This window comes from Aphidius gifuensis, linkage group LG5 (genome assembly GCF_014905175.1).
Source record: "Aphidius gifuensis isolate YNYX2018 linkage group LG5, ASM1490517v1, whole genome shotgun sequence".
In the NCBI taxonomy this organism is placed as follows: domain Eukaryota; kingdom Metazoa; phylum Arthropoda; class Insecta; order Hymenoptera; family Braconidae; genus Aphidius; species Aphidius gifuensis.
Window position 1 is genome coordinate 15,019,417 of NC_057792.1, and position 27,533 is coordinate 15,046,949.

The 27,533-nt window shown below is 26.2% G+C and overlaps 7 protein-coding genes across 19 annotated transcripts; 3 read left to right on the forward strand and 4 right to left on the reverse strand.

The window, feature by feature from the left end:
- Window positions 1-1,207: 1,207 nt before the first annotated feature.
- LOC122857803 (ankyrin repeat domain-containing protein 39-like) lies at window positions 1,208-6,364 on the reverse strand. 7 transcript variants are annotated; one of them, XR_006374263.1, is made up of 5 exons: window positions 4,945-6,364; window positions 4,575-4,799; window positions 2,103-2,248; window positions 1,962-2,023; window positions 1,769-1,885 (listed from the first exon to the last, which is right to left on the reverse strand). XR_006374263.1 is itself a non-coding variant. In XM_044160193.1 (5 exons), exons 2-5 carry the CDS (start codon window positions 5,024-5,026, stop codon window positions 2,568-2,570), a joined length of 528 nt encoding a protein of 175 aa, XP_044016128.1. In that variant the 5' UTR covers window positions 5,027-5,056; window positions 5,218-6,037; the 3' UTR covers window positions 2,353-2,567. The 7 variants fall into 7 exon arrangements, 6 of the variants coding, with proteins under 6 accessions (XP_044016125.1, XP_044016128.1, XP_044016126.1 ...); XM_044160193.1 differs by lacking the exons at window positions 1,769-1,885; window positions 1,962-2,023; window positions 2,103-2,248 and adding exons at window positions 2,353-2,671; window positions 2,744-2,860 and having other exon boundaries at window positions 4,945-5,056; window positions 5,218-6,037; XM_044160191.1 differs by lacking the exons at window positions 1,769-1,885; window positions 1,962-2,023; window positions 2,103-2,248 and adding exons at window positions 2,353-2,671; window positions 2,744-2,860 and having other exon boundaries at window positions 4,945-6,360.
- LOC122857794 lies at window positions 3,167-4,277 on the reverse strand. 2 transcript variants are annotated; one of them, XM_044160172.1, is made up of 2 exons: window positions 3,758-4,277; window positions 3,167-3,504 (listed from the first exon to the last, which is right to left on the reverse strand). In XM_044160172.1, exons 1-2 carry the CDS (start codon window positions 4,275-4,277, stop codon window positions 3,200-3,202), a joined length of 825 nt encoding a protein of 274 aa, XP_044016107.1. In that variant the 3' UTR covers window positions 3,167-3,199. The 2 variants fall into 2 exon arrangements, with proteins under 2 accessions (XP_044016107.1, XP_044016106.1); XM_044160171.1 differs by having other exon boundaries at window positions 3,167-3,603.
- A 212-nt stretch (window positions 6,365-6,576) lies between the features above and the next one.
- On the reverse strand, window positions 6,577-9,089 carry LOC122857790 (galactokinase-like). The gene is made up of 4 exons (XM_044160167.1): window positions 8,167-9,089; window positions 7,323-7,953; window positions 6,905-7,226; window positions 6,577-6,817 (listed from the first exon to the last, which is right to left on the reverse strand). The coding sequence occupies exons 1-4, from the start codon at window positions 8,326-8,328 to the stop codon at window positions 6,751-6,753; spliced, it is 1,182 nt and encodes a 393-aa protein (XP_044016102.1). The 5' UTR covers window positions 8,329-9,089; the 3' UTR covers window positions 6,577-6,750.
- Window positions 9,090-9,577: 488 nt separating this feature from the next.
- On the forward strand, window positions 9,578-13,077 carry LOC122857778 (putative inorganic phosphate cotransporter). Its single transcript, XM_044160148.1, has 8 exons — window positions 9,578-10,257; window positions 10,333-10,523; window positions 10,582-10,821; window positions 11,016-11,103; window positions 11,259-11,485; window positions 11,547-11,696; window positions 11,786-12,160; window positions 12,252-13,077. Exons 1-8 carry the CDS (start codon window positions 10,140-10,142, stop codon window positions 12,480-12,482), a joined length of 1,620 nt encoding a protein of 539 aa, XP_044016083.1. The 5' UTR covers window positions 9,578-10,139; the 3' UTR covers window positions 12,483-13,077.
- A 1,660-nt stretch (window positions 13,078-14,737) lies between these two features.
- Window positions 14,738-20,485, forward strand: LOC122856470 (O-acyltransferase like protein). The gene is made up of 12 exons (XM_044158142.1): window positions 14,738-14,999; window positions 16,378-16,533; window positions 16,885-17,108; window positions 17,506-17,714; window positions 17,807-18,062; window positions 18,253-18,413; window positions 18,496-18,664; window positions 18,795-18,988; window positions 19,067-19,196; window positions 19,295-19,487; window positions 19,557-19,702; window positions 19,777-20,485. The coding sequence occupies exons 1-12, from the start codon at window positions 14,738-14,740 to the stop codon at window positions 19,900-19,902; spliced, it is 2,226 nt and encodes a 741-aa protein (XP_044014077.1). The 3' UTR covers window positions 19,903-20,485.
- Window positions 19,950-23,308, reverse strand: LOC122857784 (serine incorporator 1). 6 transcript variants are annotated; one of them, XM_044160159.1, is made up of 9 exons: window positions 22,994-23,300; window positions 22,724-22,888; window positions 22,478-22,659; window positions 22,113-22,407; window positions 21,859-22,039; window positions 21,597-21,776; window positions 21,478-21,513; window positions 20,987-21,131; window positions 19,950-20,889 (listed from the first exon to the last, which is right to left on the reverse strand). In XM_044160159.1, exons 1-9 carry the CDS (start codon window positions 23,018-23,020, stop codon window positions 20,757-20,759), a joined length of 1,344 nt encoding a protein of 447 aa, XP_044016094.1. In that variant the 5' UTR covers window positions 23,021-23,300; the 3' UTR covers window positions 19,950-20,756. The 6 variants fall into 6 exon arrangements, with proteins under 6 accessions (XP_044016094.1, XP_044016093.1, XP_044016092.1 ...); XM_044160158.1 differs by having other exon boundaries at window positions 20,987-21,134; XM_044160157.1 differs by having other exon boundaries at window positions 20,987-21,146.
- Window positions 23,309-23,443: 135 nt separating this feature from the next.
- On the forward strand, window positions 23,444-26,801 carry LOC122857789 (BTB/POZ domain-containing protein KCTD9). The gene is made up of 7 exons (XM_044160166.1): window positions 23,444-23,758; window positions 23,864-23,985; window positions 24,064-24,225; window positions 24,323-24,516; window positions 24,584-24,810; window positions 24,874-25,203; window positions 25,289-26,801. Exons 1-7 carry the CDS (start codon window positions 23,711-23,713, stop codon window positions 25,400-25,402), a joined length of 1,197 nt encoding a protein of 398 aa, XP_044016101.1. The 5' UTR covers window positions 23,444-23,710; the 3' UTR covers window positions 25,403-26,801.
- The last annotated feature ends 732 nt before the right edge of the window (window positions 26,802-27,533 follow it).

Genomic DNA, 27,533 nt, shown 5'->3' on the forward strand with positions numbered 1-27,533 from the left:
GGGTAGCGCCACATGTTGATTGGTTATTCTATTGAGCGGACGGGGTAAATTGGTATAATTGCTGTTCAAGTTTCAACTCAATGGCGCTACCTTGAATGTGTTCCAAAAGTCAAAAATCAATTTAAAAGAGGGATATTGAATCTTTGGGTATCTTTTATATAACAACACACATGAAGAACATATGAATTTGTTGTTATTTTTGTGGGTTGAATTTTAAATGAGTGAAAAGCTATTTTGAAAATTAAATATTTTCCAATATTTTCATGGAGTTTTAGAACGTGCCCCTTCTACTTTTTCTTTTGTTATTAACATGCACTCTGACAAACGAGTACTCACGATTATTAACGAGGACGCACGAATATTATTTATACGTTTAAACATGTATTATGTGTGTGATTCATATCAATATCAAGTACATCACGCAGCCCAACTAAATCGCTGAGGCAATTGGTATTGAACTTTGCTGAGTTTGCCGTTCTCTCCATTACTATCGTCATCATTATGATATTACACATGGGGACGACAACATTATATTATACTCGGCGGCCATGTGTTTTGATGTAGTCATAAAATGGTAGGCTCGCGGGTTGGGGAGGTGAACGGGTGAATATGTTTTTGTTTCAACTAAAATGAGCAAAAATAATGAGTATCTGCCTTGATACTAGCGACTATGGTAGTAAGCTTTAGAACTTATTTGAATGTCTACATTTTCCTTGATTTTCCTACATTTTCCTACTGTTTTCTATAATACATATAGAAAAAAGTAATAATTTAATGAATAAAAAATATAGCAATAATAAAAGCTTTTGAATTTGAAATGCATTTTTATCCACTTCAAATAAAAGTCTTAATTTAGTTATTATTTCTGCTGTATGTATGCATATATCAAATTTTTTTTGTCCGCTTATTATCGGAAATAAATAAATTTTTTCCAGAGAAATTCAAGATGCCGAGATGAAGTGAAATGAAGTTGAAAATTAAGAAAAGTTAATTAATTCCTTAATTTCATATTGGGAACCTAACGCTTGCCATGCCTCTAGCGACGAAATATTACCTATTTAGCTTTTGCGCAAGCTCAAATCTCAATTTTATCTGCACATGCGTGTTAGGAAAAAAGTATGTAAACAACTAGATTTTTTGGTGATATCTAGAGTTTTCTTGATAAAAATAGTGACTTATATAAACAATTTAGATAAAAAGTACATAATTAAATGGAACATATATTTTATTCATACAATATACCTGATAACAAGAATGAAAAAAAAATAAAAGTTTATAAAATCATAAGATTACGTATACCACACGGTAATCTTACGGTAAATTATCAGAAATAATTCACTTTGAGAGAGTGTTTAATAATTTGGGAGGGAGGCACAAGCTTGAGTAGCGGTGCCAATGAGAGCTTAGGCCTGGAAGCGACGTCACGAAAATTGAAATGAATACAAAATTATTTTCGATTAACTGCAAATCTCATTAGAGCAAAATATTGGCAACTTTTATATTATAAAAGTTATTTCTTTTTTTTCTTAAATTACACTAAGCTCTAAAATGAATGAAAATTTTTAATTTCATTAAATTTAATAATGATATTACTATTAGTTTGTTATTATACCAGTTTTTTTTTCATTCACCAAATCAATAGCTGTTTTTTGATTTTTATCAAGAAGATTTTGATTTGTTTTGGGTACAAGTTGATTCCATGATGCTTGACAACCTGCTAAAGCTGCACGATGAAGTGCCGTGTATCCATCCGCGTCTTGGATATTTGGATCTGCACCAGAGTCCATGAGTAAACGAACAATTTCATCATTGCCACGCATTGCTGCTCGATGAAGAGATGTTGCTCGACCATATCGTGTTACAGAATTTACCTGAGCTCCATTTGCTATCAATACACGACAAATATCAATATTTCCTGAACGAGCTGCATAATGCAAAGCAGTGTAACCAGATGAATCTACCTCGGATGCTGAAGTTCCTTGTGATAGTAGATTCTTAACACGTTCAAGATCATCTGTTTGAGCTAGCCAAAAATGTTTTTTTTTTTTCAATATATACATTTATACTTGTAAATAATTGTAAATAATTTTTTGTTTATCTACCTGCATGCCAAATGCCACGTTCAAAATCCATCTCATCCAATGTTTGTCTCAAACTTGATCCAGTTGATTTACAGCAAGCTCCATGATCACCATTGTCATCACAACTATTATGTTCTTGTTCCATTTTTCTTAAATAATTTTTTTATCTAAATGCATTTTAAATATCTTGATTTACATTATTTTATTTTTTTAATATTTTCACAAATTTATCATTTAATTTAAAAAAAAAAAAACTAATTTCTTTTTTCTACCTGCCATATTTATCATCACTTTCATAAACTGTACTTTCATAAATTATATTTTAATCATAACTCATTCCCAAATATTAATTAAAAATAATTATTATAAATTAAATTGTTGAAAGAAAAAAATTAAAAAAAAAAAAACAAAACAATTGTTATTGGAATGATTGTAATAAGATAAGTTTAATTAGCAAAAAGTAAATATATTGAAGAAAAAAAAAAATTAAATTTCGCGTTGTAAAGTCCAGAGAATCTCTGCTTCTCCTGTACTGCAAACAATTCTGTAGCCAAGTTCAGCGAGAGCGTTTATTATTGACATAGGTGCTCCTGAAAATAAATATTTTTTTTTTGTTTTGTTTGCAAATAATAATAAGCCAATTATTTTAATTAATTATTGACCTTTCATCATAACGCCATTGATGACTTCATTGCCTGAATTTGGAAAACGTTTGCAGAGTGCCAAAACTTCATCACTTGACAATCCAAATACAGCACAATCAGAGGCAAAAGGTGAGCCTTTAACAGCAATATAATAGAAACTCTCGTTGCCAATCAAGTTACACATTTTTTCTGACATTTTGTTTTATTTATTTATTTACTATTATTATTTATTTTTATAATTCAGATATTGTCGAGTTTTTCAATTCTAGAAAAATAAAATAAAAATTACTATTAATTTCAAATAATCATAATTATTGATTTATGAAAGAAACGCTTTATTTTTATATTTGATATGATGACAAATTGTTTTGTTTTTTTATTTTTTTTAAATGTTAAAATAGTTGTGATAAAACATGAATAATATTGTTATTATTTTAAAGAATTTTTTTATTTGTAAAAAAAGTATGAATTTATTTATCCTTCTTGGACATGAACTTGAATAAGTTTTTTTTCATGTTCTTCTTTAATTTCCATCATACGAGTTTCATGTTCCCATCTTATTTCAGATTGTGCTTTGTCACGCTCATATTCCCATTGATATCTTTCACATTCTAATTTTTTACGTTGTAATTCAAGCTCAGCAATTTTACGTAGTGCTCGACTTTCAAGTACTTTTTCTTGTAATATACGTGATTCAAGTGGTGAATGACCAAGTGTTGATGATGCTGCTGCTGCTGTTGTTGTTGATGATGATGATGTTGATGTTGTTGGTTGATGACCTGGTGACAATGAAGTGACAGACTGTATGTGAATATGTTTAACATCATGATCACCAGATGATCTTCCATTACAATTTTTGTTTGATTCTGGTGGGTAGTCTTTAAAATAAAAAATAATATAAAAATAAAATGACATTTTTTATTACTTTGCTTTTTTTTTTTTTTTTAAATTTTATATTATAATTTATATATTGATATTAATGTTTTTTTTTTTTAAATTTATTATAATTTATAAAATGCTTTTTAAACTTACCATTTTGAGTTATAACATAACTATCTGGGAGTTGTTTTACCCATACTTTAGCTGATTTAGCAGCATCATTAACTTTTTTTGCTGGACTTTCATCAACTTCTTCTTCATCACCTTCCCAATTAATATCTTCTTCTTGTGTTTGATCTTCAGTTAATATTATACTTTGAACAGCTGTATCTTCATTAACCATTTCTTTTTGACGATTCCATTCATTAATATCATCCAAATCAGCTTCAGTTAATGTACTAACATCAAGACCCAATTCACGATGTTGTTTTAACCAATCAATTGGCATTTTAGCACCCATTAAACGTGCTCTATTAACTCTTTTACTTGTTGATACACGTAAAAATAATTGTTTAACTTCTGGTGTTGCTTTTTCACATCTTGCCAAATGTTTTTCCATTCGCGTTGCATTTTGCATATATGATCTTTCACAAAATTTACAAAATGCAATAACAGCTGCACCATCAACTTTTTTATTGTAATAATTCCATACAACTCCAGGTTTTTTAACCATTTTTAAAACTTTTATTTTATATTATTACTTTTAATATGAATATTTATTTATTTTTTCATTTATTGTGATTTTTTAATCGTTGTTATTTGTCCGGCAGATACTACAATAAAATATCTTCAACTATCAACTAATAACTTGATAAAAAATACTATGGTTTTTGTTAAGAAAAAAATTTTTAAAGCGTATCTTTCAATTAAAATATATATAATTTTATAAAATTACTATTGAAAATTGAATGAAATATGGCAGATATAAATTTATAATATTAATTTTAATAAAAAACTAAAAGCCAATTACCTGATTTAACAATTGGTTCTGGTTCTGGTTCAGAAAAATCTTTTCTCATTGTCCACATGTATTCATTGTAATCCTGTTTAACACTTGTACTTGATGATGCAACAACTTTGTAACCAAGTACCTCAAGTGCTGTCAATATAACACAAGGATGTTGAAGATAAACAATCGTTGAATCGTCACAGTAACCACCAGATGCAAAACGTTTTAATTGTTCAATATCCGATGCTAATATTTATTTAAAAAAATTAAAAAAAAAAAAAAAACAATGTATTATTATTTGTATTTAATTGATAGTATAATCAATTAATAAATAAAACATGCAAAAGTGACGAAGAAAAATAGAAAAAAAAGAAGATATAGATCAAGATACCTTTTAAACCAGAAACAAGTACTCGCCAAGGATACTTATGACTGTAGGATGCAAGGTTACCACGTACCAGAATGTATGGCATCGGTAATTTTTATTTTAAATTTTATTTTAACTGTAATTATTTAATTTACACGCACGATAAAATATATAGAGTTAATTTAAATTATCTAACATCAAAAAAACAATATTAATTCTCAAAAAAAAAAAATATGCAAATTGTTTCTTTTTTTTTTATCTAATAAATAATAAATAATGACAGTAATTTTTACGTACAATTTGATGAATTGTTAATAATATTTTTAATAATTTTTGAATATATTATAATTTAAAAAAGAAAAAATTATTAATAATATTAATTAAATTTCACAATAAACTGCACCCACTTATCAACATGAATTTCACAAATTTTCCACATTTTTTATTTTTTTAAATAAATGTATGAGTTTAATTGATAAATATAATTTTCATCTATGTTCTTAATGACATTTTAACGTTACTTATTTAATTATTGATAATAAAATTATGATCAAGATTCAAGACTATGATTTGTTTATCTACAGTCAAGTTGATATAGTCCAGTGTAGTCATGAAATTTAACGTTTATTTTTTTTTTTCTATACTGTACTATATCAAGTTTACCAAACTGTAGATAAATAAGCCCAGCCTTGTTGATTAATTTCTGTTGACGAGAAGCGAATAAATATAATTGAAATTTTAATTATTTTTACAAAGACACGGTTGCCACTAAATCACTTGATATCTCCCAGAAAAAAAAATATGAAATGTGAAAAAGACGTTAAATTAGCATTAATAAATAACTAGGGTTATCATACTGACAAATTATTTACAGAAATTTTTACAAAAACGGAAAAATAACTATTCTTTTCGACATTGGCAAGATGGATTATTTTTCTGACGCCTTTGGATAGCTAGTAATTATTTTTCAGTATGATTATATATGCAACTTTATCTACATGAATAATAAATGCTACTCAATGCTACTATAAACTACATTAAACAAACAATAAAATTTTTTTTCTGTACATGCAAATTAACAATTGTATTGTTACTAGCAACAACAATTTACTTAATGAATTTTTAATAATTTATTTTTGTTTGTTACCTTAAAAGATTATTTTTTTATTTTTTTATTTTTTATATTGTCAGCCAGGGAGTTAATTAATTATGATGATGGTAAATTAACGTGTCAATAATCTAACGAATATTTCTGTTAAATACGTATGATTTAATTTAGGTAAATTTTACTGCTGTGAACGTAATAAATTACACTTGTTTTTTTATGTATACGTGTCTTGCACTTGGCTTTATTGGATTTTACTGGATTTTATTGTAAAATAAAAGAAAAAAATTGCCGTTAACTTTACAGAGGCGTGTTCACAATGGACGGGTATTTTCTTCAAGAGAGAGAAAAGTATCTTCTATCGCGTTCACATTTCCACAATGGACGGACAAGTTCCCAAAACGAGGTAGTGACAAAGAAGGGTCTCTAGCGGTGATGACTGATAAATAACAGTGGGTAATTCATGTATAATACGTATGATACTATATCAAATGTATGAAAAACGAAATCATAAAAAGACTAGAAAATAGAAATTAGAGAAATTTGATTAGTAATTTATAAAATATTTTTATTTTCCAATAATATCACATGAACATTGCATATAATGGCCCATTTAGAAGGTCAAGTTTGTTGTTCCATATCTTGTCTTTTACGAAATTACGATCAATTATTTCATCAACTACAAAAATGTTATAAAAATAATTATCATCATATTCGTTTCAAGTTTAAAAATCAAGTTTTCGAGCACCAGAAGCTGGTTTTGCAATGTAAAAAGTAGCATTTCCTTTATACCTACAAAAAAAAATATTTAAATAGAATAATTTGGCTGCCCAAAAATATTTTTAAGATATTAAACAAAGCATAAGTAAATTTACTAACGTTTTCTTGATTTTTTCAATCACCTGGGGTATTGCATTCTCTTTGAGAAGAGTTATCGTGCAACCCCCAAAACCAGCACCAGTTAATCGACTGCCAAAAACACCTTCAACACTTCTTGCACAATCAACAAGAGTATCAAGCTCTGGTGATGAAACCTCATAATCGTCTCTCAATGAATCATGACTTTGATTCATTAATTCACCAAATTTTTTATAATTTCCCAACTTTAATACTTCAACTGCTTCTTGTGTTCTCAAAATTTCTTTGACCACATGTTGAACACGTTTCAACATGACATCCGAAGCTCCCAAACTTTTCAAATCTAAAAAAAAAAATTAAATTATAATATACAGTTGCTTAAAAGCAGCTCTCAAATGATGTTGAGTTTGAGAAAAAATAATAAAAAGTATTTACTTACGTTCAAGATCCTGGATGTTTACCTCTCTTAAACTTTTTTTATTTAATTTTTTTGCAGCTTCATAGCATGTATCTCTCCTCTCGCAATATGCTGAGCTTGATAATTTATGAGGTGAATTTGAATTTGTTATAAGAAAACAATTGTCATCTATTTTATCCATAGGTACATGAACAACAGATAAATCACGACAATCAAGTAAAAGAGCATTTTTATCTTTTCCCATAACAGAAATAAATTGATCCATAATACCACATGGTACACCAGCAAAATCATGCTCAGCTTTTTGACAAATCATTGCTTTCTCTTTTAAATCTTTAGCATAATTATTTGTCAATACTTCAAGAAGTGTATAAGTTGCAACTTCAAGTGCTGCTGAGCTACTTAAACCAGCACCCATTGGCACTGATGACATGACAACAGCATTAAAACCTGATGGTATTTCAAATGGAAAATTTGCAATTACACCTTTCATATAATTTGCCCATTTTGGTTCGCCTGGTTTTATTAATTCACGTTTTTCAATTGTAAATTCAGCTTTACTTGTTGATGCTAATGATTCACTCATTGATATAATTGAGCATTGAAATGATTCTGTGGGCTTTGCTGCAATAATTGTGACCATTGAAAGAGCCTGCACACAAATATTAAATAACAATTAATTTTTAAATGTTGAAAATAATATATAACAAGTTTAAAAATAATATTGATGTATCAAATCTATAAAATTAAAATGAGTGAAATTAAAATTAATCTATTTTGTGGATTGATGATCCAATGACCTCCATAAAGGTCATTCAATGATGTATAAATTTTAGCTTTAAATCTTGTAATAAAAATATCATACCATTGGCAAAACAAATCCTTCATTATAGTCAGTATGTTCACCAATAAGATTGACTCTACCTGGTGCACAAACACAGATTGTTGCATCTTCACCAAATTTTTTTTTAAATGCATCAAGACTCAGGTTTTTTACAGTATTTATTTCTGGTATTGTTTCAGCCATTATTTTGCAGTTTATTATTTTTCTTGATTTAATAAGATAGAATCAAAAAAGTCTATCTACTGAGTTGATATTTTTTTTTAATATCTTAATTTTGTGGTAAGAACACTTGAGTGTTTTTTAAAGCAATTGATAACGGATTTGGTATTGCAACGGGTGACCCCCACACTCTTTCAATTTACATAGAATGGCAATTTTTTCTGATTACAATTTAAGACACTTATCTGACGATAGCGGCGTTCGTGTAAGTAATAGGTCAATTCTATGTTGAATTTTATTCGTGACGACTGACGATTGCTAAGAGAGTTTATTAATTATTATTTTGCTGTCGACCTTGTTGATCATAGGATTGTTTGATCATGTATGTGTAACATATGAAAATTAAACTTATGGTAAACCATAATGACACAATCTTATCTAATAATTGTAAATCTAAAGAAATTAAAAATTGTTCTGTCATTTTATACATCAGGTGGATTTGACATTCCACGGACTGCTTTGTTTTTTTTTTTATATTGTTAGTTTTTAGTATTCTATTTTTATCTTCTTGTTTATGTTAAATGAGCTCTTCTAATAATAGCCACGTTTATAATTTATGCTAAATCAATAAATAAACTTTGAATAATTTTGACACTTTAATGTTTATTGTACCGGGTCATGGTTGATGTATGACCTAATCACCTAAGTCCAGCTCAATATGTAAACACAATTTATTTATGTAAACATGAGCCAAACACATGCCCACATAATTAGCTAAGAATACCTTAATGTGATTTTCCACAGTACAATGCTGCGTCGAAATGAATGCGCATTGTTTATTTTGATTAATAACAATTAATTAAAAAAAAAAAAGATATGATTTAAAGAAAAAGATGCATTATTTGCATTATTATTAATCAACTTTCAAATTAAAAAAATATTTAGAAATTTTATCTAAAACAACTAGAAGTTACCTAGATATCACTAAAAAGTTTAGTTGTTTCTACTTTCTGGTAATAATTGGTCTTGCATGTTGATAAACAATCAAGAAGACTAGAAATATTATTTATATTTATTTATTTATTTACAAATATTATTTGCAATTATTTGTTTATAAACAAGATTATATCGGTAAAATAAGTACTGATAAGTACAATAGTATTTAACCGTAATTTTTCGAGTAGATAACATACATGTAAAGTTTCATGAAATTTAACAACATGTGTTGTCTCCCTGGCGTAACTTTTGCTCCCCTGACCCCTCCCCTTACTCAGGAACAACGAGTGAGGACTGAGGCCGACTGGCTCTTGGGCTGTTTCTAAACTACTCGATAATTCGCATAATTCGCCTAAAATAATTTTTGACAATATAAAAAAAGAAAAAAAAAAATTATAAAAATCACTTAAAATTGTAAAATGGTACACCGTTGCATTTGTCGTTTACTAAAAAATTCAACAATCGTTACAACAAATTATCGTTGACTAAACAATCACATAAATAATCATTCGAATAATTGTTAAAAAGAAAAAAAAATTATTTTCGTATAAAAGAAAAAAAAAACAGTTCAACTTTTTCGTATTTTTCCAATCAACGTAATGGAATTTTTGTTGAATTGTCTATAATTTACATTGTAAATATTTAAAAAATTGTTAACTTATTGTTATCATGTTATTAAAAATTTAAACTTATCTCCAAAAAAGAAACCGGATTATCGAGTTATTGATTTTTATACTCTTCTATTTGTTTTGTTGTTAAAAAAAAAAAGAAAAGTCTATTGAGTATTTTAGGGCTGAGTCAAATTGTTAATATATTGTTGTTAATTTTTATAAAATACAATGGTTTCTGGTGATACGAATTTTCGTAATGGTGATAATCGTGATAGAAATGGACATGTGCTGGTATGGGAACAAGCCGGTCTAGATGATAACGATGGCCAATCACGAAAAGAACCAGGTAAAAAAAATAAATTTAATTTACATTTTCCCTGATTAAACAAATAATATAATAAACATTTTTTTTATGTTGCAGGTTTTTTTAAAAAAACACGACATTTTGTAACGTTAATGCTTTTTTTTGGTATGGCAAATGCTTATATAATGAGAACAAATATGTCAATAGCAATTGTCGCAATGGTTGATCCAAATTATATTGAAAAAAAAGTTAATGTTACAAATGAATGTCCAAATCTTCCATTAATAAATAATCATACAGACAATAATGTAAGTTGATTAATTAAATTAATATTTAAATGAAAATTAATAAATGATTTATCAACAGATGCCAAAAGGAAATTACAAATGGGATCATAAAACTCAAAGCTGGGTACAAAGTTCATTTTTTTGGGGATATGTTTTAACTCAAATACCATTTGGTATGCTTGCCAAAGAATATGGTTCAAAATATTTTCTTGGTATTGGAATGTTGATAAATTCATTGGCTGCACTATTAGTACCATGGTCTGCTGATATGGGATATTTGGAATTGATGATTGTACGATTTATTCAGGGTCTTGGTGAGGTAAGTAAAAATATTAATTAAATAAAATTTCAAGCTTAGGAAATTTTTGGGAAGGGTAAACAGTTTAGATTTAGTTTGCATACATGAACAATTAAATAATATTCACATAAACATTAATTGTTAAATGTGATATTTTATTTTTAATTGTTCGGGTGCATTTTCCTCCCTCTAGGAATGGATTATCCCTATTACAGGGTCCAATTGTGCCGTGTACTCATGCGATGCTTGCCAAGTGGATACCACCAAATGAGAGAAGCAGGATGGGTGCCTGGGTCTATGCTGGTAAGATTTATCAAGAAAAAAAAAAAAATAAAATAACAATCAACTTACTTCATCAACAAAAACCTATCAAAATGATAAACATTGGAACTAAATTAATTTATTTCTTTTCTTTTTCAAACAAATGTTAATTAATTAATTAATTATAAATATTATAGGTGCACAATTTGGTTCTGTTGTGTCATTACCATTAAGTGGTCTTTTAGCAAGATATGGTTTTGCTGGTGGTTGGCCATCAATATTTTATGTATTTGGTATTGTTGGCGCAATATGGTGTATTGCATTTTTATACTGGGTTTATGAAGATCCAGAAAAACATCCAACAATAACTAGTGCTGAAAAAAAATATATTCTCAGTTCAGTATGGGGAAATGCTGAATCAATAGTAAGTTCATATAATATTATTTATATTTTATATTTATTTAAATTAATTTACTTTGTTACAGTCACCACCAGCACCTTACAAATCAATTCTTAAATCATGGCCATTTTGGGCAATTTTAATTGCTCATATGGGACATAATTATGGCTATGAAACTATTATAACACAATTGCCAACATTTATGAATCAAATATTACGTTTTGATATTAAAACGGTATGTTTTTAATAATATTTTTAAAATGATATTTATTAAATTTTTAAACTTGTTAATAAAATAAATAATAATTATTTTTTGTGCTACAGAATGGTTTAACATCAGCTCTTCCACCTTTGGCAATGTGGATATTTTCAACATTTATATCATTCATTGCTGATTATATGATTTCAAATGGTCATTGGAATCATACGTTAACTAGAAAAATAGCAAATAGCATTGGTTTATATGGTCCAGCATTATTTTTCATGGCTGCATCATATACTGGCTGTAATCCACCAATAACTGTTGCATTTATAACACTTGGTCTTGGTTTAAATGGTGGTATTTATTCTGGTTTTAAAGTTAATCATCTTGATATATCACCAAGATTTGCTGGTATACTTATGTCATTGACAAATTGTCTTGCTAATTTGTGTGGTCTTCTTGCACCAATTGCTGCACCTTGGATCATTGGCAATCATGTAATTTTATTTATCCCTTTTTAAATTTTATTTTCTAATTAAACTTTTGTTTATATGTACCTATATGTTTTTTTACTTGTTTTTTTTACAGCCATCGTTGGAAAAATGGAGATGGGTATTTGCTGTTTGTGCAGCATTTTATTTTTTTGGTGCTACATTTTATAATATTTTTGGATCTGGCGTTAGACAAACGTGGGATAATCCTGATGATGATAAAAAAAATAAGGATGAAAAAAATATTGAACTACAAGAAAAAAAATATGAAAGTTTAGAACAAAATAATGATAATCAAAATACTGAAGCAATAACAATTGATAATTAAATTTTTTTTTTATTTCAACATGTTATAAAATATTTAATTTTCATTTTTATATGTACATTTTTGTTTTTTCTTTTTTTTCGATAATCATGAATGAATAATAGTTTATCCAATTTCAATATATTTTTTGTCATAAATAATTTTTTTAAATTGATAAATTATTCATGTTTTATTGGATAAATTATTAACTTATTTATTTATTTTATTATTTCTTACTTTATACAATGAATAAATATTTTTTTTCCTCATTTTCATACTTACCAAATAGAAAATTAATTAAACAAGAATGAATCATGTGTGTGTCTTGAATAATATGTCAGTTGAAAAAGAAAAAATAAATTAAAACTGTTATCTTTTGCTGGGTAATCTCAGATAAACCAAACTGTATATAACTATTATAATTACAATTACACATGTTAGCTCGGTTAAAGCATGGGCTTATGTTACTTAACACATAAATTTTATACACAAAAAAAAAAGAAAACGTTCAAAAAATAAAAAAAATTCTAAAGACTGATTTTACTTGTCTCTGTAAAATTAAAAATAATACTTATACTTATTTTGTAGTTGCTCAGATAATTTATTAATGAAAGTAACAATTGTCAATTTTAATTAATAATATCTACATCAGTATTAATTTTTTTTTGCATAGAAATTCATTATTTTGTTTGCTTTTTTTTCATGCACAATTGATGATAGAATGATAAATTGCTAATAACACAGGGTAGATTTAAAAAAGCATTATTAAAATGAACATAAAAAAAAAAATATTATAATTATCTTGAATTAATTATAATAATATTAGACTCTGATCAAAATTAATATTTAATAATAATTATAAAATTAAATTAAATCTTTTTTGTTTGGTTTTTTTTTATTTTGAGAATGCATTGTGAATAATTTAAATAAGTTATAACAATGCATGTTTTGAATCTAAATTTTCAGCTTATTTCATTGTCAAATAAATTACAATAATGAAACTTAGAAGAAAAAAAAAAATTATTTAAAATGAGTCGAAATTCATTGGCCTTGGTAATTTAAAAACACTGAAACATATCAAATTTAAATATTATTAATTTTAATAATCTATAAATAATTTATTAAGAAAGAAAATTAATATAATTGTTTTTTTTTTTTTTTTGCTATAAAAGCTTTAATATTTTTATACATGAATTAAGCGGGCTGGACTCTAATTATCCTTTAAAAAATATAATAAATATATTAATATAAAATAAAATGCATAAAAAATAATTTTTTTCGAAAGAAATAATAAAAATTGTTATTAAAAAAAAATTATGAATGTAACTAGGATGATAATAAAAAAAAAAAATTATTATTGACAAGCTGCAGACATAAATGTCAAATAAATGACCTCAAGTTTGTCATAAAAAATTTCTACATTAGGTCATTGTAACATTTAAACAAGTTTATTTTTTAAATTTTAATTATATCTACTTTGTTGAATAAGTATTATTCAATATCTAAATATAAATATATTTTAATTATCTAACTAATCAATCAAAGAAAAAAAACCAGCAGATTTATAAAATGAAAAAACGTAAAAATTAATGATTTTAAATAATAAAAAATATAAAAAAAAGAATATTCTAAAGTTCAAAAACATCATTGGTAAAATATTCTCATCCTTGTTGAGCGAGTGATGATTTTTTTTTTTTATATTTTCTGATGGACAGAAAAAAAAAATGAGTAACTTCAGGCTAAAAAATTGAACAAGGTCATTTAAGTTATTTTTGAATTCATGATAAATAGCTAAAATAACAACAATTGAAATTTTTTTTGTCATCAGATAATTATCTTAGTTCAGTTAAATAATTAATCATTGTTTTTTTACAATTTGATGATAAATAAATCATTCATAGTTGATGAAAGTATCAGTAGACTTTCAAGGTATTGTGGTGCTTAATTAAATGTTCAAATGATAAATTAACAATTTGTTTTTTTTTGTTCTTGTGCATCCAAGGTTGATGCAAGCCATAAGTTATTCTTCATCTTGATGGGTTTATTTATTTATTTGTTTATATATATTTTAAATCATTTTACGTTTGATTTTGATGACAAGGTGGGAGAATTACTGTCGAAACATTTATACATTTATTTCTTTAACTTCATTTCTATTTTAAATAATCATTCCAGCTTGTGCGTTCATTCGAATATAATAAAAAAATAGTGTCGTTATTAAATTATTTAATTTTTCATATAAAATTATCATTTAAAATTGTAAAAAAAAAAAATTAAATATGATTTTTTATTTAAAGCTATTCTTTTTGTGTTCAATTGTGTTATCAGTTGGTTCTGTTAAAAATGTTAATTTACAATTAAACAATGGACTAAGATCACTTCAAGATGAGGAAATAATAAGTGTAATTGTTGATAAAAAAAATGAGACAAAAAATAATTTAACATTTGTTGATTCTTCGATGAATAATTATACTATTGAAAAAAATTATAATAAATTTAAAACTTCATCGTTTAATAATGAACAAATAAATGATCATTATGGTAATTAATACTAACTTAACACTTCTTCTTTTATTGACAATAAATAATAACTAATAATTATGGTCATTGATAAACAAAAAAATAAACAATAAAAATAATTTTTATCGTTTTAAAAATATTTTTATAATTTGTTTGTTTTAAAACAAAGAAAAAAAAATTAATACAAATTTAAATTTAAACGAAAAATTATTTTTAAATAGCTAAAATTATTAATTATTACAACATTCAAGTAAATTAATAAAAAATTGGTAAAAAAAATTATTTTTTAAATGATAATAAATTGATTTCCACGTTAGAAATAGAAAAAAAATTAAATTCAAATTTCAATCGAAACAAATGTCGTTATATAATAGTTAAAATATTTTTTAATTATTTTTCTTTTTCACAATATTCATACAAGTTAATAAAAAATCAATAAAACAAATAATATTTTTTTTTTAAACAATAAAAAAAAAATCAATTAGAATGCATGACATTTTAGAAGAAAGTTTGCTTAGCAGTTTCGATTATAATCTAAGGTGTATATGTCACATAGATGGTAGAAAAAAAAATTCAAACGAAAAAGTCAGGAAGATATTTTTTCTATTGCAATATCTCACATTACAAACAAATAATATATACAAGCTACTGCAAGGACATAGCCAGCACCATAATCACAATACACTTTGTATTTTTTATAAACGATTTATATAAATTTGTCATTCAGCTATTTAATTCTCAAAACAAATATACATTTCTTATAAAAATTTTTTATTCAATAATTGAATATTTAATACATCATTATAGTAAAAAAAAATATCAATGAAAATTTTAATGACTCATTTCTTTTTTTTTTTTTTACTTTCAAATTTTGTCATCAAATTTATTGGTTTATAAATTTTTTTTTTTTTTAAATTTAATAGATGAAAGTAATTTAATCTTGATAACAGTATTTCATAATATTTATTTATAATTTATAAATTAAAAATCAAATGAAATATAATATTTACTGAGAAATTTTAGCCTGGAAAATATGTGGAATTTGTTTTTTTTTTTAAATATCAAAATTTAATGAACAAAAATATTCGGGTCATAGTGTTTCTTCCGTTATTTCCACCAAACTTTCAAATACAATATATATAAATTTTTTTTTATTGTTCCAAACACACATAAGTTAAATTGATTCTTTTTTTTTCCATTTTTTATTTGTATCTTTCTTTGTTAGTTTAATTTGTAGCCAAATCACGTTCGTTGTTGCAAGAGCATTCAATTAAGAATTTTGAAATCGAAATCAACGCAATGATTTGCAAATAACAATACACTACACGACATTGAAAAACTTTCGAAATGAAAAAAAAAAATTACTAAAATATACTTAATATGTCTAATTTGTTTACAGAAAAATTTGATAATTTTGTCAATCAAGAGAGTGATCAGTTTTTTAATGTTGTACCAATTTTCAATCCAGCTGCTGGAAAAGTTAGTAAAATATGTAGAAAACAGTCAAATATTTATCATCGAGAATTGAAGAAAATGACACTTTGGGCTTTAAAAAGTAAATAATAATTTATAATTTTAAAATTATTTCTTTAAAATCAGGAAGGTGTAATTGCTGTTTATTAAAAAAATCATTTTTTCCAAGTCAAAAAGACGTTTGTATTTTTTTTTTTCAAGCAAGCAAAAAATGCTTTATGAAAAAAAAAAATGAAAGAAAAATAAAGCTCTCATGAATGAGCTTTATTTTACCTGCATTCTTTTGTCATTAAAATTTTTTTTCAAAGTTTATAAATAGATAAACATAAAGTTAATTTAATTAGATGTTTTCAGCACTTACGCTTTTCTGCCTGGCATTATGTATACATTGATACTTTAATTATTTGATACATATATTTAAAATTAATTTTAGTGTTTGATGCAACTGGTAAAATACCATCTGGTTTATTAAATGGCAATGTTAATCAATTTGGTGACTTCGATGAGTGCCTAGGACTCCAGGGTACTCATGGAATTCGTGGCAAATATTGTCTTGCATATTTACAATTGGAAATCATTGATCAAAGCAGAGATGATTTGAAATATATTCATCGACTTGCACATTCACATTATGCATTTCGCAGTAATCTTACTGACGTAAGTTATTAAAATATTCAAGTAAAATAATCAATTTATATATTATTTTTTCAACGGATCAAATACGCTTTTATGATTCATTTTTATTTTTCAAATTTTAATATTTAAATTTATTTAAAAAAATATAGTAATATAGTAAACGCATGTTCAGTGATTCGTGCAGATATTTAATTTCATTTATTGAAATAAAATATGCTAGAGGACAAAGTAATAGAAATAAATAAAAAATAAAATTCTTATATTGAAAAGTTTTTTGTTGTTAATCGCAATAAACTCTGAGTATTTTAAAAATAAATAAAAAATAAATTTAATACTTGATATAAAATTTTGAAATTGAATTGTTTTTCTTTTTTTTTTTTATTTTTTTTTCTGTTTTTATGAATAAAATTTGTATCAGCCAGGCCACCGGGTACCACGTTTTGGCTCAATACAATTTGCCCTGTGTGTACCATCAGCATGTACAACAACGGATGTTGAGACATCACTCAGGGCGACAATTGATAAATTTGTTTCATCAACTAGTCTCAATGTCAGTGTTAAAGTTGATCAAGAAATGTGTCAAGTTCAAAGATACAATAAATATCCACCTGAGACCCTAATTGTCGGGTAGATAAAACATTTATAATCTCAATAATAAAAAAATAATAATAGTAATTAATAAAACTAAATGAAAAATTAAATTATAATTTTTTTTTTAGATTATTTTTCATTGGAATGGTAATATTGACAATCATAGCTGGTATTTGTGATCACAATAATGCTAATATCAGTGAAATTTTACTAGCATTTTCGATCAAAAGAAATTTTAAAAAACTCGTATCAATGAAGAGAATTGATGGTGATATTCCAACACTTCATGGAGTCAGGGCAATAAATGCTTTTATGCTAATTATTGCACACAAAAGCATGGCATTATTTTTTAATCCCTATGTTAATAGAACGGGTATGAGTGAGGTAAATAATTATTAAATTTCTAAAACAATTATTACAGTACAATTTCGTTAAACAAGTCTTTTTTTTTTCTTGTCTTTAAATGACTAATATTATGATTCCCCCATTAATTTTCCATCCAATTTTATTAATTTATGTTTAAAAAAATTATACTGTAAATTTTAATGATAATTATTTATAAAAATAAAAATAGTACTTGGGACAATCTTGGACAGTTATTGGGAGAGCTGCAAGTCTCTATACTGATCCCTTCATCATGCTTTCTGGACTTTTAACATCATATTCATTTGTTGGTAGTCTTAAAAAAAATAATTCTATTAATATAAAAAAAGAATATTTATCACGTTTATTCAGGTAAAATTAATTTATTAATTTATTTGTAATATTATTTAAAATTATTAAATTATTTTAATTTAAAAAAAATTTTATTTCATAGACTTTTGCCAACTCTAGCTGGTCTCATATTATTTTGTACATTTATTATGCCAAATGTTGGCTCAGGTCCACAATGGAATCTTGTTGTAACTCATCATGCTGATATTTGTAAAAAAACATGGTGGAGAAGTTTTTTATTTATTCATAATTATTATGGTTTCGAAAATATGGTAATTGAATTTTATTTAAATTTATTGTTTTTGTTTGAAGAAATATCAAGTTTTGCCAGACAAAATTTAGATAAATATTATTATCATAAACATTTTTTTTATCTTGTTAATATTTTTTATTTATTTCAAGTGTTTGACACATACTCATCATCTTGGTATTGACACACAATTATTTGCTTTCTCACCATTGATGGTTATTGCACTTTACAACTGGCCCAAACTTGGCACTTTTGTTCTCATCATAATTGCTATATTTTCAACAGCATTGAGATATTTTATCACGTACTACAAACATCTCAACAATTACGTCTACTTTGGAACATCGTAAGAGATTTTTTTTCAATAATTTTTCATTAAATTATCTCCAGATTTTTCCATAACTAATTATTTTTATTTTTTCAGGATCAGACAGTTATTTGATACTGCAAATCTTTCGTATATCCTGCCTTCGCACAGATTGACTGTATACATTATTGGTATTTTTATTGGTTTTACTTTGAGAAAATTACCTATTGATTACAAAATAAATAAGGTAAATTAAAAATTTTATTTAAAAACAATTAAAGTATTATTGACAAAATTTCTAGATGACCAATTTTCAAGAGTTTATTTGTTTAATTTTTTATTTAGACAGTTGTCAAACTCGGCTGGATTTTAACAACCCTCATGACACTGACAGCATTCGTGGCACCAGCTGGAATGGGATCAATAAATTATGTTTATGATCCAACTCATGCTGCAACTTATAACGCATTTGCTCCAATTGGTTGGTGTGCACTTTTTGCATGGGTTGTGTTTCTTTCACAAACTGGCAATACTCATGGTAAAAATATAGAAATTCCCCTCAAAATAAAACCCTTTTTTTTCTTAGCTAAATAAATTTTTTAAACAGGTTGGTTCAGTCGTTTTTTATCATGGAAAGGTTTTCTAATCAGCACTCGACTGAGTTATGCAATTTATTTAACTCAATTTCCAGTATTTTTTTATAATGTTGGAAAAACAAGATCTGCTGAATACTTTGATTTCTTCAAAATGATGGTAAACTAATTAACTAAATAATTAATCAATCAAAAAAGCTATTAAATCTAATTACTTGTTTTTTTTTTCTTCAGTTTGATTTCCATGAATTTTCATGGATCATTGGAACATCAGTTATTCTGACATTGCTCTTTGACACACCATTCCAAAATATTAAAAATCATTTATTTAAAAAACGTGAAACAACAAAAATTGATTAAATAAATAAATTTAATTAGTTGTATTGTGAAATAGAAATAATGTTTTGTTTACTGATTTCGATTAATATATTTAAAAATAATTAATAACATTATATGTACAAGCAAAATTATGAATATGTAATATTATCATAATTTAGTATTACAATTTTTTTGTATGTTATAATAATATCTAAATAGTTTTACTATTTAAAATGCAAGATTAGAAAATATTGAGTAATACGTCTTAAAAAATAATAAGTAACATTAAGGTGTTTTCAATAGAAATTATGTGAATCACAAAAAACAAATGGAAAAAAAAAATAAGTTTAATTAGAGTATAAACCGTGAGTTTGTGACATCGTGATGTGTTTTAATAAAGTCCAAAAAATAATAATAATAATATTAATAACAACGAAATGCACGACGTCGTTCCGGTTACAAATAACAACCGAACTATCTATAGAAAATCAGGAAGCAAATTTCTTATCAGCTAAACAATTCACGAAAATTTGTTCATTTTTTTTTGTTTTTTTTTCTAGTAGAATGTTATAATTATAGACTTATAATTAAAAAAAAGAAAAATTGCTCAAATTTTCTTTTACTAAGATACTTATTGTTAAGCTATATCTTTTTGTCTAGAGAAATTTTTACGAAGAAATTGATTTTTTTTTTTTTTGTTTACAGTGTTTATTTAATATTTAATTTTTTATTAAATGTTTTTGGGCTACTTGTATTTGTAAGCGAATTTATATTATTTTTTGTTGAGAAAAAGAAAAAAATAAAAATTATATAATTTTATTTAATGAATTTACTGCAAAAATTATCATGATAATTAATTCATGATACGCCTAGTTTGAAACACCTTAATAAAATGCTTACGAAAAGTCTCGGTCTGACAAAACAGCTGGTGCAATCAAGGACCAAGTATAGAGTCCAAGACAAAACCATGAAGATGCAATTTTAACCCACATGGAAGCTGCTGATGAATGATGAGGCTCACTTTGTGGTCTATTGATGAAAAATAAATTAAATAAATAAATTAATATTTTAGCTTTTATTGTAGATTATTATGATGTTTATAAATTGAGAAGCTGGTGATACTTACTCATACCAATTGGTGAGTGTCATCATGACATACAATGTTGCAAGTGCAAACATTACATGGAAGAAACTCCAATTATAAGCAACTTCATCCTCTTCATTGTCCCATACTTTGCCACCACCTTCTTCATCATCACCATTTCTTCCTTCTACTGAAACATAATCTGTTAAAATTTTACGATCCACATAAAACAATCAAATTTTTAATAATTAAATTTGTTCAAGAAGGTTGTACAGTTAAAATTATATCGCAAATTGAGAATCATACTGCATTAAAATGCCAAAACATTTGATAGAAAATCTATAGCGATTTATAATTTATTTACAACCTTCTTACTCTTCTAAAAGGCAGGCACAAATATCTACTGCGTTTAGTAAAAAAATTTGAAAAAAATTGATAAATTCTACAAGAAGAAAAATTAATAATATTTTTATCTGTTTTTAAAATAAAAAATAAATGAAAAAAAAATCATCACAATAAACGAATGTGCGTACCTTCATTGTTGATGAGACACGGATCACCCGAGCGAACTGTATCAAATATTCATCAATCAGTTTCCAAAAAAGAAAAAAAAAAAAAGCAAAAACAGTAACATAAATTTATAAATACTTACTGGCACCATTGTCCTTGACTAGAACCTTTTCAGTTCCTGTTATTCTTGATGAGTTTGAGGCAGTACGTAGTGAACTGTAAAGTACACAACCAATCCAAATTGCTAGACCAGTTATAGTCTCACCATCAAATTTAGCTTGGTTTGGATTATTAACTGCTGATGATGTGTTGCAGTGTTTATCTAAAACCCAATAAGCAATTTTATCATCTAATTTTTCTTAACACAAACAAAAAAATAATATTGTTGATGTTGCTTTTATTACCTGGATTGTTTGAGATACCACTCCATGTCAAGTACATGACATACAATGATACAACAGAAGCTTGAAGAAGACCACTTCGTGGTTGAACTTCTTGTACTTTTGGCAGTATTGATACAACACTTATGGCAATGCAAAGAATAACATTGAACCAAATGAGAAATTTATGAGTACCACAATCATTCTGTTAAAAAATAATACACAAAATTTAAACAAGTTTTACAATTTATAATTATTTCTATGATAATTATACTTACACGAGCATATTCAGTGTACATCAAAACAGCTCCAACAATAGCCAATACATAATTGACCAATGTAGATCCAAGTAATGCACAATACCAAGCTCTTGATTCATTTTCTTCATAATGATCAACCCATGATTCAGCCCATGAATGTGCAAAATCAACAATCAATATTAATTGAATAAAAATATAAAGCAATCCTCCAATCATTCCAAATCTCATCCAGACTGGTCCAAACCAATTAGCCTCTATGAAAAATGCTCCAATTGCAATTCCAATAACAAGCAAAAATTTAATTGCCCAAAAACTGTAATAATTATTTTGTTTAATTTAATTTTGTATTTTAATTTTTGTTTTTGATAAAAATAAAAAATTACCCATTTTGTATTGGTGCACGATGATCCTTGGAGCTTTTGACATTGATCATGATCAATGACATCAAGACAAAGAACACAACCATTGCAAAACAAACACGATAAACAGCCATGTAACCAATTGCATCTTTACAATCAAATGTATAAGAAGGTATGAGACTTGAACTGTTTGCACAAAATGGTAGCTAAAAAATTAATAATAATAATTAGTTTATCAATTAAAAGTATATTATATTTTTTGATGATTACCTTGTGAAGTAGATTTTCAAGACCAGATGAAAGGAAAATACATGATGCAATCATACCCAGCATCAATATAAGTGCATACATGATTCTTGCACTGGTGCTGTTGCGACATGATGGACATTGAGAACAACATAAACTACACGCACTACTGCCACAAACGCAAGCAAGCTAAAATAAATAAATAATTATTAATTAATATCATGTTGTTGATAAATTATTATTTTAAATTGTATTGATTAATTTTTTATAAATAATAAATCATTTTTTTTTTACCTGAGCTGCTGAACATGCAGCACCCATTGTTCTTGATTTATTTTTTTATAATATTAATAATAATGATAGCCAAGAATTTGATGATGTAGAAAAAAATTTGACACGTTTACTTGGATTATTTTTTTGTTCAATTTATCAGTGTATGACTGTACGATTTTAATGACTCAGATAGTTGGATGGAGACTTGTCAAGAGACAATTCACAATGGAGACATGGACTGCGCACTTGTAATTTTTTTTACATAAAAAAAAAAAATAAATATAAATATATGAGTCAACATCAGTCAACATCAGAGTTTCCACTGTAAACATGTAAATTTCCGGTTAATTATATTTTGACAGTTCTCACTGATACTGACGGTTTATTTTCCAAAATAAAAAGTGAAAGTTATTTTACTTCAAGTGCATGCATAAATATATACAAAAAAAATTAGAAGAAATTTTCTAATAATTAGAATAGATAAATAAATATATTTGTGTTATTTTATAATTAAATTTTTAGTCATAATTTTATGATTAAAATGTGAATCTCATCGAGTTCACCGTGTAAACAAGGCTTGAATAATTTAAAATCAATATGGTGGGGATAAATAATAGACACAGCTGTCACAACACTGCTGTCACTGCATAACTATGATTTTATAATCAAACAACTAATTTAAAAATTGATGAGAGATATTCCTTATTAGTAATTAAAAGCAGATATAATAAAATAGTAATGAAAAGAGTTATACTCTTTGAAAATGGCACTGATGTCAATGGCAAGGTATGACATTTGTTATTATCTTTAACAAAAATTATTTTGATAATTAGTCTGCTTATATTTCTTGAAGAAATGTTATTTTTTTTTCTTTTTCTTTATATTTTTAAGGTCGTTATGGTGACACACTGTATCTCTGAACTTTTAGGAGCTGCTAGTAAAAAATTTGACTTTAAAGCCAAAAGAATATTTACCCAACATGGAGGAGAAATTGATGATGTTAAACTCATAAGGTTAATAAAAAAATTACACTATGTATTATTAAATTTAATTATATATTTGTACATTTATAATTATTTTTTTATTTAAAGAGATGATGACGTATTATATGTGACTGACGGCGAAAGTTTTTTATCAAAAGATAAAAAATTAAGTAGAACTAATGAATGGATTACTCTCAATGTAGGTGGAAAATTATTTACAACAACAAAAACTACATTAACACAAAAAGATCCAATGAGTATGCTAGCTAGGTAAGTGGTGAACAGTTATTTTTAACAAGCAAACTTAAGAAAAAGCATAAAAGATTTATTATCCAGTTGATAATGTTGTCTTTAACATTAATTTTAGAATGTTTACTGAACGTTCACGTTCACCCTCATTGTTGATCATGCCTGGAGAAGAGACAGAGTTTAGAATACCACCAAGTCAACAAGATAGCACAGGTGCTTTTTTGATTGACAGAAATCCTACGTACTTTGAGCCAATCTTGGATTATCTTCGTCATGGTGAATTAATTATGGATTCAAACATAAATCCTGCAGGTATATTAATTTTATATAGAAAAATAAAAAACAACTTTTTATTGTTTAAGTTTTTATTTAATTGTAGGAGTTCTTGAGGAAGCAAGGTTCTATGGAATCGAAAGTATTGTTAGTATTCTTGAGGAGACAGTGTTGTCAGAGAGCAAGCAACAAAAAGAATCTGATGCTCTAACACGTCGTGATGTTTTGTCATCAATTATGTCAACACCAGTTACTTCAGAGCTTCGATTTCAAGGAGTTAATTTTGCTGGTGCTGATTTGTCTCGTCTTGATTTACGAAATATAAATTTTAAGGTAAAATAAATATGAAATTATAAATAGCTGATGTTGATTTTAATGATGTCTTTAATTTTACAGTATGCAAATTTACGTGGATGTAATTTATCAGGTGCAAATTTATCACGCTGTTGTTTTGAACGTGCTGATCTGTCATTTGCCAATCTTGAAAATGCCCAATTAGTTAGTGTTAAAATGTCTTGTGCAAATCTTGAATCTGCAAATTTACATTCATGCAATTTTGAGGATCGTAGTGGACTGTCGGCCAACATGGAAAGTGTCAATTTAAAAGGTGCCAATCTCGAGGGAAGCAGTATGGCTGCAGTTAATCTACGTGTTGCAACTTTAAAAAATGCAGTTCTTACAAATTGTGATTTAAGATCAGCTGATCTTGCTGGTGCAGATTTGGAAGTATGACACTGTCTATTATGCATATTCACAATGTCCAAAATAACCTTCATTTCGAATAATAATTTTAATGTTTTTTTATTTTTAGTCTTGTGATTTATCAGGATCTGATTTACGTGATGCTAATTTGCGAGGAGCAAATTGGAAAAATGCAGCATTTGAACTTATGCTAACGCCACTTCATATGTCCCAGACAATTTAATAATGTGATATTTAATTGTGATAATAATCTCTACTCCACAATTGGGAAAATATATTTCCGCATTTTTTTCAAGTTATTTTGGAGAAGCTAATTTTCGAAAAAAAAAAAAAAAAAATGCAGAGAAAGTCAGATAAATATTTTCACTAGGATCAGTGTGTAGAAGCATGTCCATCAAAGTCCTTTGCTACTAAGAAATAAATTGCTAGTAGATAAATTTTTGCTTTTCCGATCGATATATTGTATATCGATTATTAAAATTATATACATTATGCATAGCAGTAGAAAAAAAGTTTAGTTGAGTTTACATATGAGTAATGTAACTCAAGAAATTGAAGCTTTCTATCGAAAATAATTACGATAGTCCCCTCTACTGTAACTTAGTGAGAGAGGGGCTGCGATAAAAGAGAAGAGTTGTGGGAGGTGATATATATATGCTTCCACGGGTTCTTACATCGTCCAATTCATTGACGATAATACTTGCCTATTTTTCGCCAGCGCTGTCTAATGCGACATAGACGAGAATATGCTAGTGTGCAAAACATTCTTGTTAATTTTATTTTGAAGACTTTTTCACACGATGTAATGGAGTACATAATATAGATGGACAGACTTAACGTTGCTGTAAAGTGGCAAGATGATATTTTTGTATTTTTTTTTATTAATATCATGCCGATGTATGCTCAAAATATATTTTAATCATTTTTTTTTTTTACTGAAACTACCCTACAATTAAACTACAATTGCATAGTTTAAGCTGTGGAGAAATATAACTGCGCAGTAATCGTAATGCAAAGTGTTCGAAAATTTTAGAGACATGACTGAAAGCACTTTGCATTCAAGAATAAGAGTGCTACTGCTTTCCGCTAGTATTTTTATAATTTATTATTATTAATGAATAAATTTTAACACATTAAAATCTCTACTAGCCACTTTTTTATTTTTTCAATCAATGATCGTTGTCAGTTGAGGAGAAAAGTCGGAGAAAATTCGCCTTAAGGCGAAAAAAAAGAAAAAGAAAAATATTTCTATCAAGGACATCAGAGATAATTACCTGACTCATTGTGGGAGGTAATTATTACCTGGTTAATATTTAAGTAAACAAAATGAATAAATAAATAAATCTTTTGTAATCAACTACTATACATATATATTGTTTCAAACAATTAAAATACTAATAATATTTGTAATCGGAAGCAACTTTTATATTTGTTATTTATATTCAAAACAGTATATATTATGTTTATCCTAATCTGGAAGCACCTCTTTATGTAAATTTTACGATAAAACATGGTAAATTTGACCAAGTTTTGTAAACGAAAATTTATCACGTTATTTAATTTTATTATTCAAAAAACTTGATACATTTTATCATGTTTTTATTAAATATATATAAAGCAAATATAAATCTTTTTTTTTAAATTTGTGTATTTACTTATGCATGCATAAATTTTGATAATTAAACAAGAATAATTTTGTTGATTTATTTATTATTATTAATCCAATATTCAGTTAACTTTATATTATACAGAATAAAAAAATTCCTATAATTTTTATTAATATTGTTATTTAAAAAAAGCTAACATGAATTAGTCGCAGTAATTATTGAAAATTTTATGACATAACATCAAACGTTTGCCAAGCTATTGACCGATAACTTTTAAGTCAGCTTTATCAACTTTCTTTATTTTTAATTTAATAATATTAGGATAACCAACTAAATATGTCTTCTAGATTCAAATTTTTAAATCATAATTATCATACGCTAATTAAAAAATTTGCACACAATAAATTAACGAATCACTTGTGTTGTTGAACATGTTCAAAGATAATTTTTTTTATAATGAAAATAACATTTTATCATATATAAAATTTGATATTGTTTAAACGACTGTAAAACATGGTAAAATTGATTAAATTGGTTTTCCTGTGTTAAAAGAAAATGATGGGTTTTGTCATAGCCATTTTCACCAGGGTGAATTATGCATAGAAATTTTATTATCATGAATTTTCATTTTTCATATGGTCAAATATCGTCATAACTGAATTATAATGATATCGCAAAAGATTAAGAAAGAGGGAGGTATTTTCAAATCAAAGAGACTGGGGGATTGCGGATTAGAAGGCGTTTTGA

What these genes read in the sequence shown, in the direction of transcription:
- LOC122856470 (XM_044158142.1), top strand. Translation starts at nt 14,738, where the DNA reads ATGATTTTTTATTTAAAGCTATTCTTTTTGTGTTCAATTGTGTTATCA. An exon ending in TATTTATCACGTTTATTCAG is followed by an intron (nt 18,414 to 18,495) that starts GTAAAATTAATT and finishes TTTATTTCATAG; the next exon opens with ACTTTTGCCAACTCTAGCTG. An exon ending in TACGTCTACTTTGGAACATC is followed by an intron (nt 18,989 to 19,066) that starts GTAAGAGATTTT and finishes TTATTTTTTCAG; the next exon opens with GATCAGACAGTTATTTGATA.
- LOC122857784 (XM_044160157.1), bottom strand. Translation starts at nt 23,020, where the DNA reads ATGGGTGCTGCATGTTCAGCAGCTCAG. An exon ending in AGTCAAGGACAATGGTGCCA is followed by an intron (nt 21,514 to 21,596) that starts GTAAGTATTTAT and finishes TATTTGATACAG; the next exon opens with TTCGCTCGGGTGATCCGTGT. An exon ending in ACACTCACCAATTGGTATGA is followed by an intron (nt 20,890 to 20,986) that starts GTAAGTATCACC and finishes TTTCATCAATAG; the next exon opens with ACCACAAAGTGAGCCTCATC.
- LOC122857790 (XM_044160167.1), bottom strand. Translation starts at nt 8,328, where the DNA reads ATGGCTGAAACAATACCAGAAATAAATACTGTAAAAAACCTGAGTCTT. An exon ending in AAGGATTTGTTTTGCCAATG is followed by an intron (nt 7,954 to 8,166) that starts GTATGATATTTT and finishes ATTTGTGTGCAG; the next exon opens with GCTCTTTCAATGGTCACAAT. An exon ending in AAACATCCAGGATCTTGAAC is followed by an intron (nt 7,227 to 7,322) that starts GTAAGTAAATAC and finishes TTTTTTTTTTAG; the next exon opens with ATTTGAAAAGTTTGGGAGCT.
- LOC122857778 (XM_044160148.1), top strand. Translation starts at nt 10,140, where the DNA reads ATGGTTTCTGGTGATACGAATTTTCGTAATGGTGATAATCGTGATAGA. An exon ending in GGGGAAATGCTGAATCAATA is followed by an intron (nt 11,486 to 11,546) that starts GTAAGTTCATAT and finishes ACTTTGTTACAG; the next exon opens with TCACCACCAGCACCTTACAA. An exon ending in CTTGGATCATTGGCAATCAT is followed by an intron (nt 12,161 to 12,251) that starts GTAATTTTATTT and finishes TTTTTTTTACAG; the next exon opens with CCATCGTTGGAAAAATGGAG.
- LOC122857803 (XM_044160190.1), bottom strand. Translation starts at nt 2,226, where the DNA reads ATGGAACAAGAACATAATAGTTGTGATGACAATGGTGATCATGGAGCT. An exon ending in ACGTGGCATTTGGCATGCAG is followed by an intron (nt 2,024 to 2,102) that starts GTAGATAAACAA and finishes ATTTTTGGCTAG; the next exon opens with CTCAAACAGATGATCTTGAA.
- LOC122857794 (XM_044160171.1), bottom strand. Translation starts at nt 4,277, where the DNA reads ATGGTTAAAAAACCTGGAGTTGTATGGAATTATTACAATAAAAAAGTT. An exon ending in TTATGTTATAACTCAAAATG is followed by an intron (nt 3,604 to 3,757) that starts GTAAGTTTAAAA and finishes TTTATTTTAAAG; the next exon opens with ACTACCCACCAGAATCAAAC.
- LOC122857789 (XM_044160166.1), top strand. Translation starts at nt 23,711, where the DNA reads ATGAAAAGAGTTATACTCTTTGAAAATGGCACTGATGTCAATGGCAAG. An exon ending in GCACTGATGTCAATGGCAAG is followed by an intron (nt 23,759 to 23,863) that starts GTATGACATTTG and finishes TATATTTTTAAG; the next exon opens with GTCGTTATGGTGACACACTG. An exon ending in TTCAAACATAAATCCTGCAG is followed by an intron (nt 24,517 to 24,583) that starts GTATATTAATTT and finishes ATTTAATTGTAG; the next exon opens with GAGTTCTTGAGGAAGCAAGG.